Below are 18,152 nucleotides of genomic sequence, written 5' to 3'. Positions count from 1 at the left end.
AGCGCCCGGGTCGCGAGCTCGCGGGGGACGGCGAGAGCGACGCGTGCAGTGAGGAGGACGCAGGCGGCGGTGGCCGGGCCTCGTGGGCGCTGCGCGGCCGGCGGCGAGCGACCGGAGGCGGCTCCCGGCCCCTGCCGCACCGCGAGCGGCGAGCCCCCCGCGCCGCCCGTCCGCGCCCTCCCCCTCCGGCCCCTCCCTCCCTCCCCGGCGCAACATGGCTGCGGCCGCCGCCTCCGCCTCCCAGGACGAGCTGAGTAAGTGCCACTGCGAGCCTGCGGCCGCGAGCCGGGGCCGGCGCGGCGCCGGGCCGGGGTCGGCGGTCGGGGCCGGGCGGGAGGGCCGGGGCGCCGGGCCGGGTGGGCAGGCAGGCCGCGGCGTGCGAGGGGCTGGGGGCGCTCGGGCCTGGCGGGGCGCCGGCCGCTGCCGCCGCGGGCGTTTGTAGGCCTCAGGTTTGCACCGTCACGTTGCGAAATTGAAACCGGAGCCCCGGGCGGAGCCACCTCTGTCTGCGATCCGCCCCGGCCCGGGGGTAGGGGGAGCCTAGCCCCCTGCCCGCGGGGGCTGGGCCGGTGGGCCGGCCGGAGCCCCAGGGTGGTGGGCTGTGTCTGCCGTCCCGTCTGACCCCTCCGTGGCCCCTGGTCCAAACTGCTGGGCGAGTTCTAGAAATAGAGCTTTCGGGGTGGGGGAGAAGGTGCCTTATTGTGACACTCTAGAGATCAGCGGAAAGGTCAGGAATAGGTGGTGACCCTCAGGTGGAGCAGGAAGGACGGGAGGGCAGAGAAGCCTCGGAGCGACAGCGCTTTCGGACAGGAGAGCCAGTGCACACTTGACCTTAAACGTCGCAGTTTTCCGGGGAACGGCGATCCGCGTTCGGGGAGAGCGGTGGTCACCCTGAACCGCAGGCCGCCCCGCCCGCCGCTCGGGTTCGCCTCGGTGCTTTGTGGGAAGTGTAGTCCCCGGGCGCCGCAGGCCCGCGCCGGGGGCAGAAAAACTCAATTTTCCTAGGACGTGTACGGTGATTTCTGATTGCGTTTGGGGCGGTTAGGTGAAAAGCTTTAGGCTGGGGTGCCTGTTTGCGTGTTTGTCGTTCCCTCAGCGCTGCCCTTCAGTTTATGACAAAAACAAGACAGGTGTTATCTAGGGATGATGTGAGTTTTAAATGGAATGAGGTGAGGTGTCGCAAGCCTTGTGAAGTTTCTGTTGTTACAGCCCCCTCTGAATTTCCATATGAAAGTAGCTATTATAAACATCATAATTTCTGTTTCTTTGGTGCCTGGCAGTTGAAAGCTACTTTTATATACATGATCTCACTTTTGTCCTCCTAACAACCTAGTAAGGCAGAGAGGTAGGAATTATCCTCGTTTTGAAGACGGGACAGGCTTAGCGTGATTACGTTCCTTGCTGCTTTGACACAAACCTGGTGGAGCGGCAGTAGTGTTTGCTCCTTTTGAAGTTGAAATAAACAACTGGTGTGACCCTGGGCTGGATGGAGAGTCGGAGTAGACAAGGTCTCATGCTGTGATTAAGAGAGAGACATGGGCTGATAGCCTCAGAGTCAGTTGCTTGTCTGTCAGTTCTATGCTGGAGCACCACCAGGTCTTCTGGGGAGATCAGCTCCCTGATTTTTTCTTCCATTTTTTGTTATTGTGACAAAATACACATAACATAAAATTTACCATTATAACCATTTATAACTGTACAGTCCAGTGGTATTAAGTACGTTCATATTGTTGTGCAGCTATCACCAATCACCATTTATCTCCAGAACTCTTTTCATTTCGCAAAACTGAAACTCTATTCCCACTAAACCCTCATTCCCTATTCCACCTCCTCCCAGCCCCTGGCAACCACCGTTCTACTTTCTGTCTCTATGATTTTGGCCACTCTACGTATTTCATGTAAGTGGATGCATACAGGATTTGTCTTTTTGTGACTGGCTTATTTCTCTTGGCATAGAGTCCTCAGGGTTCATCCATGTTGTACCAGGTGACAGGATTTTCTTCCTTTCTAAGGCTGAATAGTATTCCATTCTGTGCATATCTCGCATTTTCTCATCCATTCGTCTGTGGATGGGCACTTGGGTTGTTTGTATGTTTTAGGTATTGTGCATAATGCTGCTACGAACATGGGTGTACAAATACCTCTGTGAGACTGTACTTCCAGTTCTTTGAAAATATATATAGATATATTCATATATCTATATCTATATCTCCAGGAGTGGGATTGTTGGATTATATGGTAGTTCAATTTTTATTTTTCTGTGGCATTGGCTTACTGTTTTCCACAGTGGCTGTACCATTTTATGTTGCCACCAACAGTAAACGAGGGCTCCAGTTTTTCTAGGGTCTCACCAACACTTGTTAATTTCTGCATTTTTAATAGTAGTCAGCCCAGGTGTGAGGTGGTTTGACTTTTTAAATTGTTAGGCTGCGAGATATCTGAGTTCATGTTGTTCCACTAAACACCTTAAAATCTGAATTACTAGTTGGAATAGGGAACAAAACTAGAGGAAGAATGGAATTCTTAGGTGGCTGATGTGTTTGTATATATGTGGTGTGTTCCTGTACATCAGGTACCTGTTAAGATGATTGTAGTTCTTCTGGTTAAGGAATTTACTGGCTTTAGCAGCTACTAGAAAAGTTAGGGCTAAATAATTCCAGTCCTTGCTTTTCCATTGTTTCATTTGGTCAGATCACCAATCCTCAACCACAGATACCTGTTGACATGGTTTTTATATTTCTTTAGGAGAGGTTAAATACCTGGCAGTTGGTACCTTAGAATAATTTAACTTAAAGTCACACATGTGTACATCAGTTAAGGAACTTCAGATAAACCACTTTCAGTTTCAGAAAGGCTATAATGAAAGGAGAGGGCTCGTAAAAAGCTGCTTTTTAGAATTCTGCTATGAGAAAAAGGAACTAGATATCTGAGTATGTGCTGACTATTATTTCTAATAGATGATAATAAAAGGAAACTGTTAGATGCCAGCATTGTTTTTCCCCATAATATTTTATTATAAAAATCTTAAAAAAATACAGAAAAGTTGAAAATGAGCATTCATACAGCCACTACCTAGGTTCTACACGTGATATTTTACTGCTCGCTTTATCACATCTGTCCATTTTCAAGCCACATTTAAAAGTATTATTTTAATTATTTTACTGTTTTTTTTTTATTTAAAGAAGATTGTGGTAAGATACACAAAACGTAGAATTTATTATCTTAACCATTTTTAAATGTACAGTTCAGTGGCATTAAGTACTCAATCCATCTTATTTTGATGCATTTCACAGTAAATTGGAGACATCAGTACACTTCCCCTTAAATATTTTCAGCACTAATATTGTTTTAAGTGCTTTGTATATATATTTTTTTATTCGTCAAAGTAATTCTAAGAGGTAGATAAAATTATTATTGCCATCTTAGGGAATGTAAAACGGGCTTTTTAGGTTCCCAAGATCCTGCAGCTGGTAAGTGGTAGCTCAGATGTGCTCTATAACCAGCCGTTAGACTGTGTTACCTCCATACCATAGAGTGTTCATGCTGATGAAGAGTCAAATCAGATGCATTGCTAAATTCTCAGCTGCATGTCACTTTACTTCAGTTATTTGACTGCTATGTAACATTGCTATGAGATACAAAAGAAACCCCAAAGTCCGCCAGTGGAATTATAATACTATTGAGAAGACGGAGAAAGAGTACATGTAAACAGATATATGTGTGATTATATGATAGAGCTAATGCTAGAGTAATATTATCATCTCTGGTTCCCAGGTCTGTTATTTCAAGATGTAGATAGCTGGTAACACTGCCTTTCTGTAGATCTAAAATCAGTGCATTTTACCTTTGCATTTGAAATGATACCCACGTCATCAATTTAAATTAAGTCTGTAGCTGCCCTCAGTTGTATCTGCCAGCACACTGTGCAGGAGCTCCTGAGAAGCAGAATTGACAGTTAGGTTTCTCTTTTATTGATTTATTTTTTCCAAGTAGTATCATGTATGAAAGTTGCCAAAAGGTAAGTAGGATGATCTTGGGTTGGGATGTGTTAGAATTTGTTATCCTTTCACAAATATCCTGTAATTGTCACTCTGAGTCAGGTGACTGTAATAGAGTAACAATAAAGCTCATGTTTACTGAGCGCTTACCATGTGTTCTCATCACTTTGTCCATATTAACTGATTGAATCCCTACAGCACCCTGTGACTTTGGTACTATTATTATCTGGTGGAGCTTCCCTCATATTACAGAGTTAGGGCTTAAACTCAGATTCTTTGATTCCAAAGTTTATGTTAATTCTGCACTACCACTGTATTACTGTCTCTGAAAGGGAAAATATAATTTATAACAAGATCAACATGGCTCCAGAAGAAATCTCCTGTAGCGTATAAAATGTAGCAGTAATCTGATGTTCACTGAATAGGACATACTAGATTCTTGGGTAAGATGCAAAAATAGAGAACAGTTAGTTCTGTTAAAGGCAGTTCTGAAATTTATTGTGTAAATTACTTAAGGTCATAGTCTGTAGTTTCTTTCTTTATATTTAGGGTGACATGACTGTTTGGAGTGGAATGAAATTCAAGGCAAGACATGTGGGCTAGTTTTTCTTCTAATATTATCCTCTGCCAGTTCATGGAAAAGTTGACATTGTAGTTGTATTTCAGCAGTGGGTAGGGAGATTCCTGACAGGGGGAAGTAAGCATTTGAGACTTTTCACCTGGTCAGCTGTTCAGTGGTTTCATATTCTGGGCTTTATAATTCTAAGGCATCCTTAGAATCTGATCTTCATGGGGATAAAGACAACTCATGAAGGGGTAACAGCCTGTAATCTTAAAGCACATTGACACTGTTCAGCTTGACCATTTGACATAGCCATGGGAAACTTCAAGCTGCAAAAGTTGGCCGGTTAATCAACATGTCAGATACCTTCTGAGAGAGTCTCCGCCAGTGCCAGGAATCCTAGTGGCTCTTTCAGAGGGTGAGACGTGGGAAGCTGTGCGTAGCTGTGCAGGCGAACGTGATTGTGTGGGCGTCCTGAAGCGGCCACGCGGAGCCCCAGCCCCGGTGTGGCTGCTTTAATGACAGTCATACGTGCAGCCTAGCTCACCTGTGTCGAAAGGCTAAATCCAGCCTGTATCATTTCAGTTCTGGTTACTTAGACTAAATAGAAAGGCTAAAATGGAAAATAATGATGATATTTCTATATTTTATAACTCCCCATTTTTCACTTCTGCCCTATCTTGTTTTAAATAATGCTTTCGGTAAATTGTAGTATTTAATGAAGGCCAGTGTCGATGAGAATAGTTGGCACCAGGGCATTTGACCTTGCTCAGAAGAAGGATGTTAGAATTGTCGGCACTGCCAGTGTGCCCAGGTGGTCTGATCCAAGCTGCTGGTCTCTGGTTTCAGGCCTGGCGGGTCTCTACCTTGATGCTCACCATCTAATATGTCTTGTTCTCCCACACATTTTCTAGTTCAATTAGCAGGCTTTAAAAATGAAGTGACTAATATATGGTCCTGGCCTCACAGGGCTTATAGTTCAGTGTAGAGGCAGGTTTATATATAAATGTAAATAACTAGTATGAAGCATAATATGAAAAATACTTAACACAGTTCTTTAGAAACGTCAAGGAGCGAGAATAGCATTCCAGGCTGAAGGAGCCATATCTTGAGCTAAGACATAGAGGTTGGAAAATACTGTGCACTTCCTGAGAAAGTCTAAGGGAGTCTGATATGCTAGCATAGGGGTACTGTGGCTGCATAAAGTACTGAGAAAGGAGAGAAAATTTGGAGTTTGAGACTTGGCCCTGTCTGCCTTGTACAGCTTGGGATCTTGGGAAAATTATCTTGCCTTCCTAAGTCTCAGTTTCTTTCTCATAAAATGGGCATAATAAGAAATACTCATAGTGTTGTTAGGCTTAAGGTATGTGATAATGCACTGCATAAACAGACTCTATAAATGACCATCATTTTTGGTGGGGAGGGCGGTAGGAGGTGACGCTGGGAAGATGGATGGTTGGGACCAGCTTGTGTAGCAGTGCCAGCACAGCTAGTTTGAACTTTGTTCTGTAGACAGTAGAGGACCATCAAAGGCTTTTAAACAGGGGTGTAACATGAATAGATCTGTTTTATAAGGACAACACGTGGTGTAACATTGATTGCAAGGGTCCAGAGACCAAGAGCAGCAAGTCTAAAAGGAAGGTATCACAGTAGCCAAGTTAAAAGAAACTTAGGGTCTGAATTGGGACAGTGGATGTGGATTTGACAAGAAGGTAATATAATCCAGAATCTCTAAAGCAGGCAGAAATTATTGGCCTAGTAGTTGAGGTTACTCAAGAGAGGGAGGAGTTAAAGATGATTCCAAGAATCTATCTGAGAGATTAAGGGGATGCAGAGTGTAGCCTCTAGACGGATATAGGGAGGTGAAAGTAGAGAGAAGAGAGAACAGGTTTGTGTTCAAGAAACGAATCATTTGGTGAATGAATGGGTTGAATTACTGAGGCACCCATGTTGAGTAGTTTAGGGAGGCTGTTTTGAATAGTGACCAAAACCTGTGACATTGAGTTTAGAGCTGGTTATGAATCCTGGCTCTGCCACTTTTTAATTTTAATGTCCTTGAACAAGGGACCTAACTTCTGTGTCTTGGGTTTCTCGTCTGTAAAATGAGATAATAACAAAACTATTTTACAGGTTGTTGTAACAATGGGAAGAGATAATGCATGTTAAGAACTTGGCCTAGTGCTAAGCGTGTGGATTGGAGGTGGTGTGGGAACTTTGGTTCTGAAGCTTGGGAGAATGTGGGGTGATGGTGGACTCATGAGAGTGGACAGATTGTCCAGAGGACGGCTCTCTGGGGGCTATGCATATGTAGGGGTGAGAAGAAGACAAAAAAGAACCAGGGAAGAGGATCAGAAGTGCTGAGAGAGGGCAAAGGTTTACTAGGGTTGTGACTATCAACCATTTACATTCTCAGTTGTTGTAATGTGTTAATAACATGTACCCATCCAGTAATACTCTTCTTGTAAAGCTATTGTGTAATTCAGACACTTTGTTCCAATTTTAATGTAAGGTTTTGTATGTTTATGATATACATATACACACATATATATGATAAATTATATGTTATATTGGTATTGGAGTTTTTTTTGCCTTCAGTGAATGATTACCAGTGTATTATTATTATTTTTTTAATATTAGTATATTACTTCTACACACCAAATTTTATTTATGGATGTATTCCTTACTATTTTTCCAATTTGGTGATCATTATAATTTCCCTCCTTATTCTGAATTTGCAAAGCAGGGCATCAAATTAGGAGATCTTAGCATTGAAATGAAAAGTGCTTATTCTGTTTTTTAAATGGTAGCTATAAGTATAAATTTTTTAATTGTTTTCTTTCCTGGTGTTCTAAATAATAGATTCTTTATACAATTGCATATGTACGAGTGGATGAACGTACCACTGGTGATCCAGAGGATTTTTGTCAAGACTGGATAAACCATGTATCACATTGATTGTAGAGGTTAGTAGATTCAGTTCCTTAGGTTGTGTACATTTCTTGTAATAGCATTTAATAATGCATAAGTTATCAAGTAGCAATTTCCCCCCAAATTTTCATGGATTTTTCTCCTTTTCTAGCTATCCTGAGAGCATCAGTGATGTTCGTGTGAGTTTATATATGCCAGAAGCCTCTATTGTCTGTCATCACATAAACATAAATTTAAAAAATTTAGCAAGAAAGAGAAAAAGATAAAACTTGAAAATGTTACTTAGCAATGTGAACTGGGAAAAGGCTATGGGTGTTAGTTTAAAAGGAGTATTGTCTGCCACAACCGTAAAATAACGATTTTATGTGCTCCAGGAATGTCATCATGGAGTTAGTTGTTTTATTTGTGAAAAGAGATATTGAGAAAGGCATCATCATGATACTTGGATGTTCCTGATTCTGCCATTTTGTCATGCACTGTGATGGAAAAGCCACTTAATTGTACTTCATTCTGAAGCCAAACAAGAATATGGCGCCATTTTCATTCTTGAATGATACTGGGTGGTGTTTTGATTGAAACTCTGTAAGTTCAGATTGTGATTCTCTGATACCATGAGGTCCATACCCAGTGAGCACCTGAGATTTTGTAGCTTTAATCCAAAGGTGCCTTTTGTTGCCGTCTCCCAGTTTAACTACTGGGTCCCCCCTCCCCTGGTGCATTCTGCTATTTTTTGGTACGTATGTAGCTGCAAGTGGTGTATGATGCCTCAAATCTTTTAGGCGGAATTTTGAGTGATGGAACAAATGGATATTTTATAAACCTAAGTTCAACTTTAGAATAAACTTTGGTTTATTTTTGCTATTTCACATATCTTCATTCCATTATAGAGAAATGGAAAATTGGAAAGTTGGAGAAAGTGTTTAGAAGAGAAATGAGGACATTGTTTATTTGCTCCTAGATTCTTTCTTAGAACTTTTGGGCCTGGGGTAGATGTGTTAATGACGTTAGGATACACTGGAGTCAAGCAGGTCAAACCACAAGTGCTGGGATTTAAATCGTGACTTAAACAGAAAACATTCTAGAGTTTACACATCCAAATGAGCATTGTTCTAAGTAATTGGCTGCTTTGGGTGGAGCTTAACTATCATACATTTGACTTTTATGCAGTCTGAACTCTTGCATAGTATATGTCATCTCCTCTAAGCCAGCTTTCATGAGTTGAACTAGTCCTCCTGCTCATCGGTTTGCTAACATTGATTTCTAACTGGACACCTGCTGACTGCTGTCTCTGGGGAAGAGGGCCTCCTTGGGAGGTGGGAGTGTTTGTGGATGGCAGTGCATCTGGAGTCTGGCTCTTGTTCATTAAATCTAGGCTACAGATGAGCACTGCTGTTTCCTCATTTGACCCAGCCCTGCCAAGCTAACTCTATGACTTCTTCCATCCCTCCCTCTGTGTGTGTGTGTGCTTGTGTGCTGGGAGGAAGGGGCCGTGCGTGTGAGCAGGGAGGGGTAGCCTTACTTGGGGCTATGCTGGGTTGGTAGGGGGCTTAAAGTAACCCGACATCATATGCAGATGGCTAGGACTGCTGAAGTGGAAGATGACGCCTCTCCCTTTCCCTGGAAAGAGTCTAGTCACTAGTGCATCCTGAGGCGGGAGTTTCCACACTTGGGTCTGGGGGTGAGACCGGTGGGCTAGGGAAGAGGAAGATGGCTGGCTGATTGCCTTAGTTCTGGGGGGAGGGACCTTATTGCTCAGGACCTCATTGCCTGCAAAGGTTCTTATCTGCTACCACCTTGGGCTACCCTGGCTGGAGGGAGGCGACTCCTGCAGGAGCCTTGCTGGATTGTCTCTTTCTGGGAATGAATTCTCCCCCAACCCCTGACTTACTATGTTTGTGTTTACTGCTGGACTTCTTGACATTCTCCTGTTAATACACTTGCGTTTAATGAGTCCCTTTAAAAAAAGTGGGGAATGGGGGCAAGCCTGTATTTAAAAACACAGAAGTAGACATCACAGTTCTAAGCGCTAATTCGTAAAGAAGTACCCTGCTGGCCTCATTTAGATTTTGCCAAGTATTAGAGTGGCATTTAGTGAATTGAAATGGTATATAGGAATCAATGGATCATGTGGACTTTAACTGCCAGTTAGTATTTGTTTATAGATTTTTAATTCACAGGGTTGATCTACCAGAAGAAATTGAGTATTACACACAAAATCTAGATGCCAGTTAGGACTTCCTGATTCTTCATAGTTTAGCTTCAAACTCCTAATCGCAGAGATTGTCAAAGTTCAGAGGTACTTATCCTCAGTACCCCTGTACTCCATCACATTCAATTTTTGTGAATTTCCTTTAATTCAGTTTACTTATGCTTTTCTTAGCTTCTGGGCTACTGTTTCTGAAAGTGGTATTTTGGTTCCACCTATGTTAGTTTGGACATGAAACCCACCTGTTCCACTGGTGTACACACACACACACACACGCACACACACACACACACACACACACACAATCCTCTTTGCCCAAGCATTTCAGGAATTCAGTTAACTCTTGAAGATGGGGTGAGTCAGGGGAAAGTCCTTGATTTTCTGCCCTTTCTGGGCCTGTCCTCCCCTTTCATCTTTTTCTTTTCTCCTGTCCTTCTCTTCGCAGCAACTACTGCGCCCCTCTTGATTTGGAACAGAGCAGTTCTGTCACACAGTCAGACCTTCTGGAATTTCTCTCTTCCTCTTCTTTTTTTAAAAAAAAAAACCTTAAGCCCTTGTCACAGTATTAAAAAACATACAGACCCCTTTCTGAGATTCTTCTGTCAGGTGTTATAAATTGCCGCCAATCCCCTTCTTTCGTTTGCTGCAGATATTAGAGGTATAAACTTCTAAATGGCTTTTCTAATGCATGAGGAATTAATATTTTATACATTGAGCAGGTATTTGAGCAGCTTCTTTCTGTAAGGCACTGAGTCCATGCTGGGATAGCTGAGGAGCTCCAGAGATGGAAGGAGCAGCAGAGTAGGCAGTCACGTGCAGTCAGATTCAAACCACACTTGAAAGAGCTGTTGTGGCCCGGGGAAGGAGGGAGTGTGCAGTCGCACAGCGTACAGCGAGAGAGAGCGAGTGCCAGGAGAGAAGCAGGAAAGGTCTCTGGGAGTTTGTAGGGCCAGGGCGGGATGTGTAAGTGGGGAACATGTAGTGTTTGTGCTGGACCTCATATGAGGAGGATTTGGATGTGTGGAGATGGTCGGGAGAGGTTGGGAGAGTGTTCCTGGATGAGGGACTTGGCTGACCAAAAGGACTGGACAGGAGCAACGTATTGTAAACTTAAGAAGCTATTGCATTTTCGGTGGCTGTTGGGGAGTAATGTGATGCACGGTCAAGAAGGTCCTTTGGGACTAGATTGGCCCACTCTTAGGAAGGACTTCTCTTCTGATCTGATGTTCACCCTGGTCATATGCTTGTGTGCTAACTGCTTTTTTTTTTTTTTAATGTACTTTTATGGAGGGAGATTTTTTTCCCCTCTTTGGCAAAGACTGTCCATTTGTATTTGGACCTAGTTGTAAGCTGACTTAAGCAAAAATGGGGCACTTACTCTAAGGAATTAGGAGTCTTATGGAAACAGGAGGGGCCTTCAAGAGGGGTTTGCAACTAAGGACTAGAGGTCATCCAGTTCCTCCATCCTCTCTCTGCATCTCCATGCCACTCTTTCTTCAGACCAGCTTCTTCCGATTTTGTGCTCCATGGGGTAGGCTGAAGATGCCCGTGCCACATCTCCTGGCTTATCTTACAGGTCCAGGCACTCTCGAGAGGCTTGCTTTTTTGGTCCCAATTCTGAATTCCTGAGGAAGGGGTGAGTGAGTCAGGGACTCTTCCTGCCACGTTGGATGTGGTCAGGGTACAAAGTCGTGTACCTAGTTGTCTAGCAAAGCTTAGTGTCATCCCCACCCGCTTTCTGCTTCAGCGGTGCTGTGATTCAGCACATCAGGAGGAGCGCTGAGTTGGAGTTGGGCTGCCTGGAGTTTGAGTCCTAGCCCTGCCACTTCCTATCTGTGTCATGTTGGTCAGCATCCTCAGTGAATTCTAGGCTCTGTTTCCTCATCTGTACGTTGAAGCTAATATTACCTATTTCAACAAACAGAGGGAGGTACTGTGTTCTAGTGTGCACTGGGAGAGTAAAGATCTCTCTAGGTGCAGCTTGGAGTTCTTTGTCTCATTAGCTTGGTGGCCTTTGGCAAGTCAGTCAGATCCTGAGCCCCGGCTTTTCATGTACAAATGCAGGTGATAGCTGCCCACCTCTCGGTGTTTTTCTGAGGCTCAGAAGGCCATGTGAAACTGCCTTGTGACTGTAATGTATTTACATATGTGTGAATCAGAAGAAATTAAATGCGGTTAGGGACACGGAGACTATTTCTGTGTGAAATTATTCCGGTGGTAACATGACAGCTCTTTCTTAAAGTACCCATAGCGTTGGATTGTTAATTGATTTATGATGCGGTGGGCAGTGGTCTAGGTATTTTCAGCTTTCCCTTTCAATCTCAGCTTCTACTTAAGGCTTTTAACCTGATTTATAATTTAAAATTTACTTTCACATTCTGAAAAAAAGAAGTTCTTTTGTAGAAAATTTAAACAAACTTGAAGAACCTGAAACAACTGTTTTTTTTTTCTTTTTAATGCACACAAATAATTCATGCTCATGAAGTAGATTAGTAATAACATACAATTTAACCAACAAGCTGAAAAAGAGTCCCCTGAAATCCCACTACACAGGGATAATCACTGCGGTAAACACAGTCCTTTCCCTCATCTTCTTGACAGTAACGCTTTTCTTACATACTTTCCAGGGAGTGTCGTGATGTCAAGTTGTCATGAAAGGCGATTCACCTAAGGGAAGTGATTTATTGCCCTTCCTTCCTTCCCTCCTTCCCTCCTTCCTTCCTTCCTTCCTTCCTTCCTTCCTTCCTTCCTTCCTTCCCTCCTTCCTTCCTTCCCTTCCTTTCTAACATTTTTTTCCATTAAGTGATGATGTGAATGAAAAGCCAGTATATTTGCCTTTTCTAATCTTGTGAGAAAAGGGCCTTTTCTCCTTGGCTCAGAAATCAAAGCTGTATTTTTTGGAGAGATACGAAGAATGATTTATGTGGGGAGTTTTATTTCTCAGGAATAATTATATGTTTTCAGAATTCTCAGTGGCTAATGATCAGTGGTACTGAAGTGAAGTCCGTAAACCTTTACTGGTTACTTCTTCCTTGAGGGGTAGAAGGAAGGTTCCCTTCTTTTGCTTTAGATAGTGAAATTAAAGACAGGTGAATAGTATGAATTAGAGAATTATTTAATGGAAAGTAAATAAACATAGTTATTCCCAGTAGTTTTTTTTTTCTATGTGAATTTAATGCTGACATACGCTAAACTGGAAATTGTTTTTTTGTTTGTTTTGGAATTTAAGAGTTTCAGTGTTTCTGGAATGTTTCTGAGACTGAATGTTTTTTTAAAGGCTATTTTTTTTTAAAGAGCACTTTTAGATTTACAACAGAATTGACAGGGAGGCACAGGGATTTCCCACATACCTCTTGCCCTGACAGTTGTATAGCTGCCCTCATTATCCACATCGCTCACAGTGGTACCTGTTTGACCAAGGATGAACGCACACTGGTGCGTCATAATTACCCCACATCCCTAGTTGACATTATGGTTCACTGTAGGTGTTGTTTGTTCTGTGGGTCTGGACAGATGTATAAGGACATATATCCCCCTTACAGTATCAGACAGAGTGTTTTCACTGCCCCCAAAATCCTCTGTGCTGTTCGTTTTCACTCCCTTCCCTTCCCCCCTGGAACCACTGATCTTTTTACTGTCTGCATAGTTGTGCCTTTTCCAGAATGTCGGGTAGTAAGAATCATATGATATGTAGCCTTTTCAGATTGGCTTCTTCCACTTAGTACTATGCCTTTAAGGTTCCTCCATGTCTTTTCATGCTTTGACAGCTCATTTCTTTTTAGTACTGAGTAATATTCCTTTGTCTGTAGGGACCAGTTTGTTTATCCATTCACCTACTGAAGGACATCTTGTTTGCTTTCAAGTGTTGCGATTATGAATAAAACTGCTATGAACATCTGTGTGCAGGTCTTCATGTGAACATAGGTTTTCAACTCCTTTGGGTAAATGCCATGGAGTGCGGTTGCCGGATTGATTCTATGAGAGCGTGTTTAGTTTTCCAAAGTGGCTCTACCATTTTGCATGCCCATCAGTAAATGTTCTTATTTTTGTTCTTCCATAGTCTTTAAAGCTCCTTTCAAGTTTTAAAATTCTGTGATTTAAATTTATCCTTAAAACATAGATTCTTTTAAAAAATCTGCTCTGTGTATTATTTTCCCTAAAAAGAAATCTATTTTTACTGTAGAATATTTGAAAAGTACATTAAAATATAGAAAAGAAAAATTACTGATGTATTTTCTTCTCCTTTTTATACAGTATCATAAAGCAAAATTATGGTGTATATGTTATTTTTTACATAATGAAATATTTCAAGTATGAAGAAAAGTATAGAGAATACTCTTAGGAACACTTACGTAGTCCCTCTCATCTTTGTCAAATCTGTACAACTTTTGCTATTTGCTTCAGGTCTTTTGTTATTTAAAGAAGTAAACATCACCAGTACAATTCAGGCTCCCTGTGTTAACCCTTACAAATTCTTTTTCTTCTTTTTTTTCCCTCTCCTCTCCCCCTCCCTTCTCCCCTCTTACCTCCTTGACCAGGGGCTGTGGTCCCTGTGCTGTATGTTTCGTAAGCAATAGATTTATTGCATTTACAAACTTGACATGAGTGGAACCATAATATATATAACCCTCTACAACTTGCTTTCTTTGTTTCATCTTAGTTTTTAAGATATTGTCATGTTGGTCCGTGTGACATGTGACTTGTGTATTTTCATCGTTCTGCCACGTTTTTAATAATCCATTTTCCTGTTGACCGCCATTTAGATTATTTCCTTTATTTTATTTGCTCTTCCTGACCCTGGGGCCATGGGCAGTTTCTGCCAGGTGTCCTTGTGCTTGTCTTTCTCTGGGAGTTGTTCTCCAGGACAGTGAAACATGAAGTGTGGTCTAAGGACTGAGGAACTACCTCTTGCAAATAGGGAATGTGTGGCAGAACGTAAATCAACTCTCACCGTTGATTTATTTAACGTTTCTTATCCTGGTAAGACTCTCAGTGCAGAAAGAAGTGTTCCTTCTCTCTTTGAGGGCTGGTGGCAGTTTGCAACGGGGCTACTTTGACTGGCACTGCTCTGGAGTGTGCCCCCCTGGAGTAGGCGTGCCAGGTTCAAGGGGGTGCGCCTGTTTCACTAAACTAGAGACAACTGAGCTGGAGGTTTGTTCTCCAGAGATCATATCAGCAGTGAGCCTGAGTTCCTCTTGGTTGGCTTCCAGTCTTTGCCAACATTTGAAGAGTTTTTCTAACGTGAAGGGTACGTAATTGTATCTCATTGTTGTGTTAATTTTGCATATTCCTGATCGGTGTGATTGAGCCTCTTTTCATGTGTTATTAAATATATGACTCATCTCTGAATTGCCTGCTTATATTCTTTGTCCATTAAAAAAATATGAGTTAATTTGTGTCTTCTTGATTTGCGGGAATTTTTAAAGTATGTTCTGTATCCATTTCCTTTTTGTTTAGAAACATTATGGCTATTTATAGCTTTTTACTTTATAGTGTGTTTTATGATATTTAAAAATCTTAAACCTATTTGTCTTTTATGCTTTGTGCTTGAATTTTAAATTTCCCTTCTCAGTTTTCTTTCAGAAGCTTTAAAGTCTTGCTTTTTACATTCATGTCATTCATTTACCTGCAGGGGGATTTTAGGAATTTATTTCCTAGCTGGGCAAACAGACTTTTCCCAGTTCTTCCTGACTAGTCCGTTTTTTTCTTTCATTAGTTCTTCTGACCCCGTACCCAGTTTTCTTCCTGTTTTTGTCTGTTGCCTGTTCTTCCCCCTTTCAGACTCTCCTTCCTCCGTCTTTGAGTGCTGTTGTCTTGAGCAGTCTGTCCCAGGCCTTCTGCTCTTTTCTTTCTGCTGCACCTACCAAGCACATGTAGACTAAACCTGGACACCAGCCTCCCACTTCCTTCTTTACTCTAGACCTGTGACCACCGGGCTCTGGCACATACAGGGCCTCAGTACCTACTTACATGGGTGCGTGAGTGAATGAGTGATCCAGATGGGGGAGTTAGTGCTTCCCAGTGGAGGTCACAGGGTGCTGGGCCTTGAGGGGGAGAAGATTTAGGAGAGCAGGGAGAAGGAAAGAAGGAAGGATGAATTAGAATTTACACATTTGGTCTTAGCTTCTTATTCATAGTAATGAGCTTTCTCTGGTGTTTCCTGACCTTTGAATTTGTACGTTTTTCCACTGTCATAAATACCACCTGAATGAGGCAAATTCTTATGCAGTTTGGTGATTCTCTTAAGCAGAGCTCCTGATTTAAGATGCAATGTACAGAGATAGAGCTGTATAAAGTGTAGGGTCATCCTTGTGGACGGCTGCATGGGTAGCCAAAAATTTTAGATTGAGGTCAGAAGACCCCATTCTCATTCTTGCTCTGCTGCTAATTAGCTCTGTGACCTTAGGTAAGTCCTTAAAACTCACTGGGTTTTTTTTTGTTTTTTTGTTTTTTTTATGTTAAACAGTCTTTCAGCCCTCACCAACTCCAGGTCTAGTAGAAATCTTTCTTTGTACAGGTTTCAGAATTAATTTTTTTTCTTGACTTGGACAGTAGTTACATAGGTGTTTATAATAACTCATTAAACTGTACACATGTGTTTTGTACATTTTTCTAAATGTTTTATTGCACAATGAAAAAGACTTAAAAAACTCACAAAAGACTTACATCCCTTCATGTGCCAAAAGAAATTCCAGCAGGATTAAAGACTTGAATGCAGAAAGGAAAATCTTCAGTGCTAGAAGAAAACATAGATAAATATGTATGTCAGGATTTCCAAGACCACCCCTAGGTTCAGGACTCTGCATATATTTGTGATTGTGGCTAATATTTATTACAGTGAAATGTTAACAGGCAAAAAAAGCAAAGGGAAAAGGCACATGGGGCGGAGTCTGGAGAAAACCAGATGCAAGCTTCCAAGAGTCCTCTCCCAGTTGAGTCACATAGGACGTGCTTAATTCCTCCAACAGTGAGTTGCGACAGCGTGTGTGGAATGTTGTCTGCCAGGGATGTTCATTAGAGACTCATCACCAAGGGTTTTTATTTGGTGCTGGTCACATTGGTACCACCTCTGCCTAAGATGTACCAAAACTCCAGATTCTCAGGAGGAAAGCACACGCTGAGCATAAACCATGTGGTCTGTACAGACAGCTTAGGCACAACGAGTCACTCTCATCAGCTGCGGGAGTGGTGGGAACCTTCCTGAAATCCAAGTTTCCAGATGCCAGTCAGGGGCCAGCCTTGTCAAACAAAGCCTTGTAAAAGGATAGCCGTCTCAGGCCTGCTGGGTTAACTCTTTCCTGCAGAATATAATACTTTTTATACTCTTAGAGTTAAAAAGGCATTTCTAAACATGGCTAGAAACTCAGAAGCCATAAACGGAAGGAAGGGTAAATTTATATTTAAAAACTTAGATATGAAAGGAAACAAAGTGCCTAGAGTCAGTCACAAGGCATACTAGGAAAGAAGTATTTGTGGTGTATGGGAGAACAGGGGGATATTGTATAAAAGCTTTTAGAAGTCAGTAACTCAAAAGAATGATGAGTAACTTGCTGAAGAAGATCTTTCAAATGAGCAATAAATATTTGAGGGATACTTTGCCTCAATAATAGACATAAAACAGCAGTGTGTTCTTTTTTCACCTATCATGTTCAGCTAAGATGATTACTTACAGTCCCTCTGTGTAGGCGTGGATATAGGGGATTGCTAATTACACATACTGCTGGCGGTGTAAATGAGCACAGCCTTTTGAAGGGCATTTTCCCCGAATCTATTAAACTTCGACTGAGTGGTTCCATTTCTAGGAGCTTAGCTCATGAAGCCCATCTCAGTGCACAGATCCACATGGATAAGGATGTTCTTTGGATCATCGGTGGTGGTGCTATAAATCTGACAATAGCACCAGTAGAGGGGGAGTTAACTAAATCATTCTTCTATAGACAAAGTTGCCATTACAATTAGATCTTTGTTTAGTGCTATGGAAAGATATTTAAAGTTTTATATGTATCCAGACTTTTTTGGTGTAGTTCTTTTGGTATTAAAACCTGACCTGAATGGTTATGAGGTTCTTTGTGATCTTTGACCTTCCCACTTAGTGTGAGCGTCCCTCTGTTTTATTGCAGAAATCTGGATGTATTTAATTATAGGTACCGCCCTGGAACGCACAGGGTGGATAGGGTTATTTGAAATACACAGCATGTACACTTTATTTTAATTCAAAAATCTGAAAAGTCCTGAGAGATGCATTGCTCCAAGGGTTTTAGATAATGTACTTGTGTTAATTAAAAGGAAAGGAAAAGGCAAACTATAAAATAGTATGTGTCATATTCCAGTTTTATGGTTCATATAATGTTAGTATATGAATAGGAAAAGAATAGTAGTTCAGAATATATCCCCCACATTTAACGGCGATCATCTGAGGGTAATGCCTTTAATGTTCTAATAAGTGAAATTAATTTGA

The 18,152-nt window shown here is 42.0% G+C and overlaps 1 protein-coding gene across 3 annotated transcripts in view; it reads left to right on the top strand.

Annotated features, from left to right (window-relative positions):
• Nucleotides 1-18,152, top strand: part of ECPAS (Ecm29 proteasome adaptor and scaffold) — a 90,076-nt gene that overhangs the window by 663 nt on the left and 71,261 nt on the right. The window contains exons 1-2 of one of the 3 annotated variants that reach the window (XM_064490391.1): nucleotides 239-254; nucleotides 7,420-7,523. The exons of 1 other annotated variant lie outside the window; for it this stretch is intronic. In XM_064490391.1, coding sequence (XP_064346461.1) covers nucleotides 7,502-7,523 — 22 coding nt within the window. In that variant the 5' untranslated portion in view covers nucleotides 239-254; nucleotides 7,420-7,501. Of the gene's footprint in view, nucleotides 1-199; nucleotides 255-7,419; nucleotides 7,524-18,152 lie in introns of those variants that run through there. One more of the 3 variants, XM_064490390.1, reaches the window with a different exon arrangement.

The sequence above is a fragment of the Camelus dromedarius genome, chromosome 10 (assembly GCF_036321535.1).
Source record: "Camelus dromedarius isolate mCamDro1 chromosome 10, mCamDro1.pat, whole genome shotgun sequence".
Classification (NCBI taxonomy): domain Eukaryota; kingdom Metazoa; phylum Chordata; class Mammalia; order Artiodactyla; family Camelidae; genus Camelus; species Camelus dromedarius.
The sequence above is the reverse complement of the archived record's forward strand: the minus strand, read 5'-3'. Positions and strand labels throughout refer to the sequence as shown.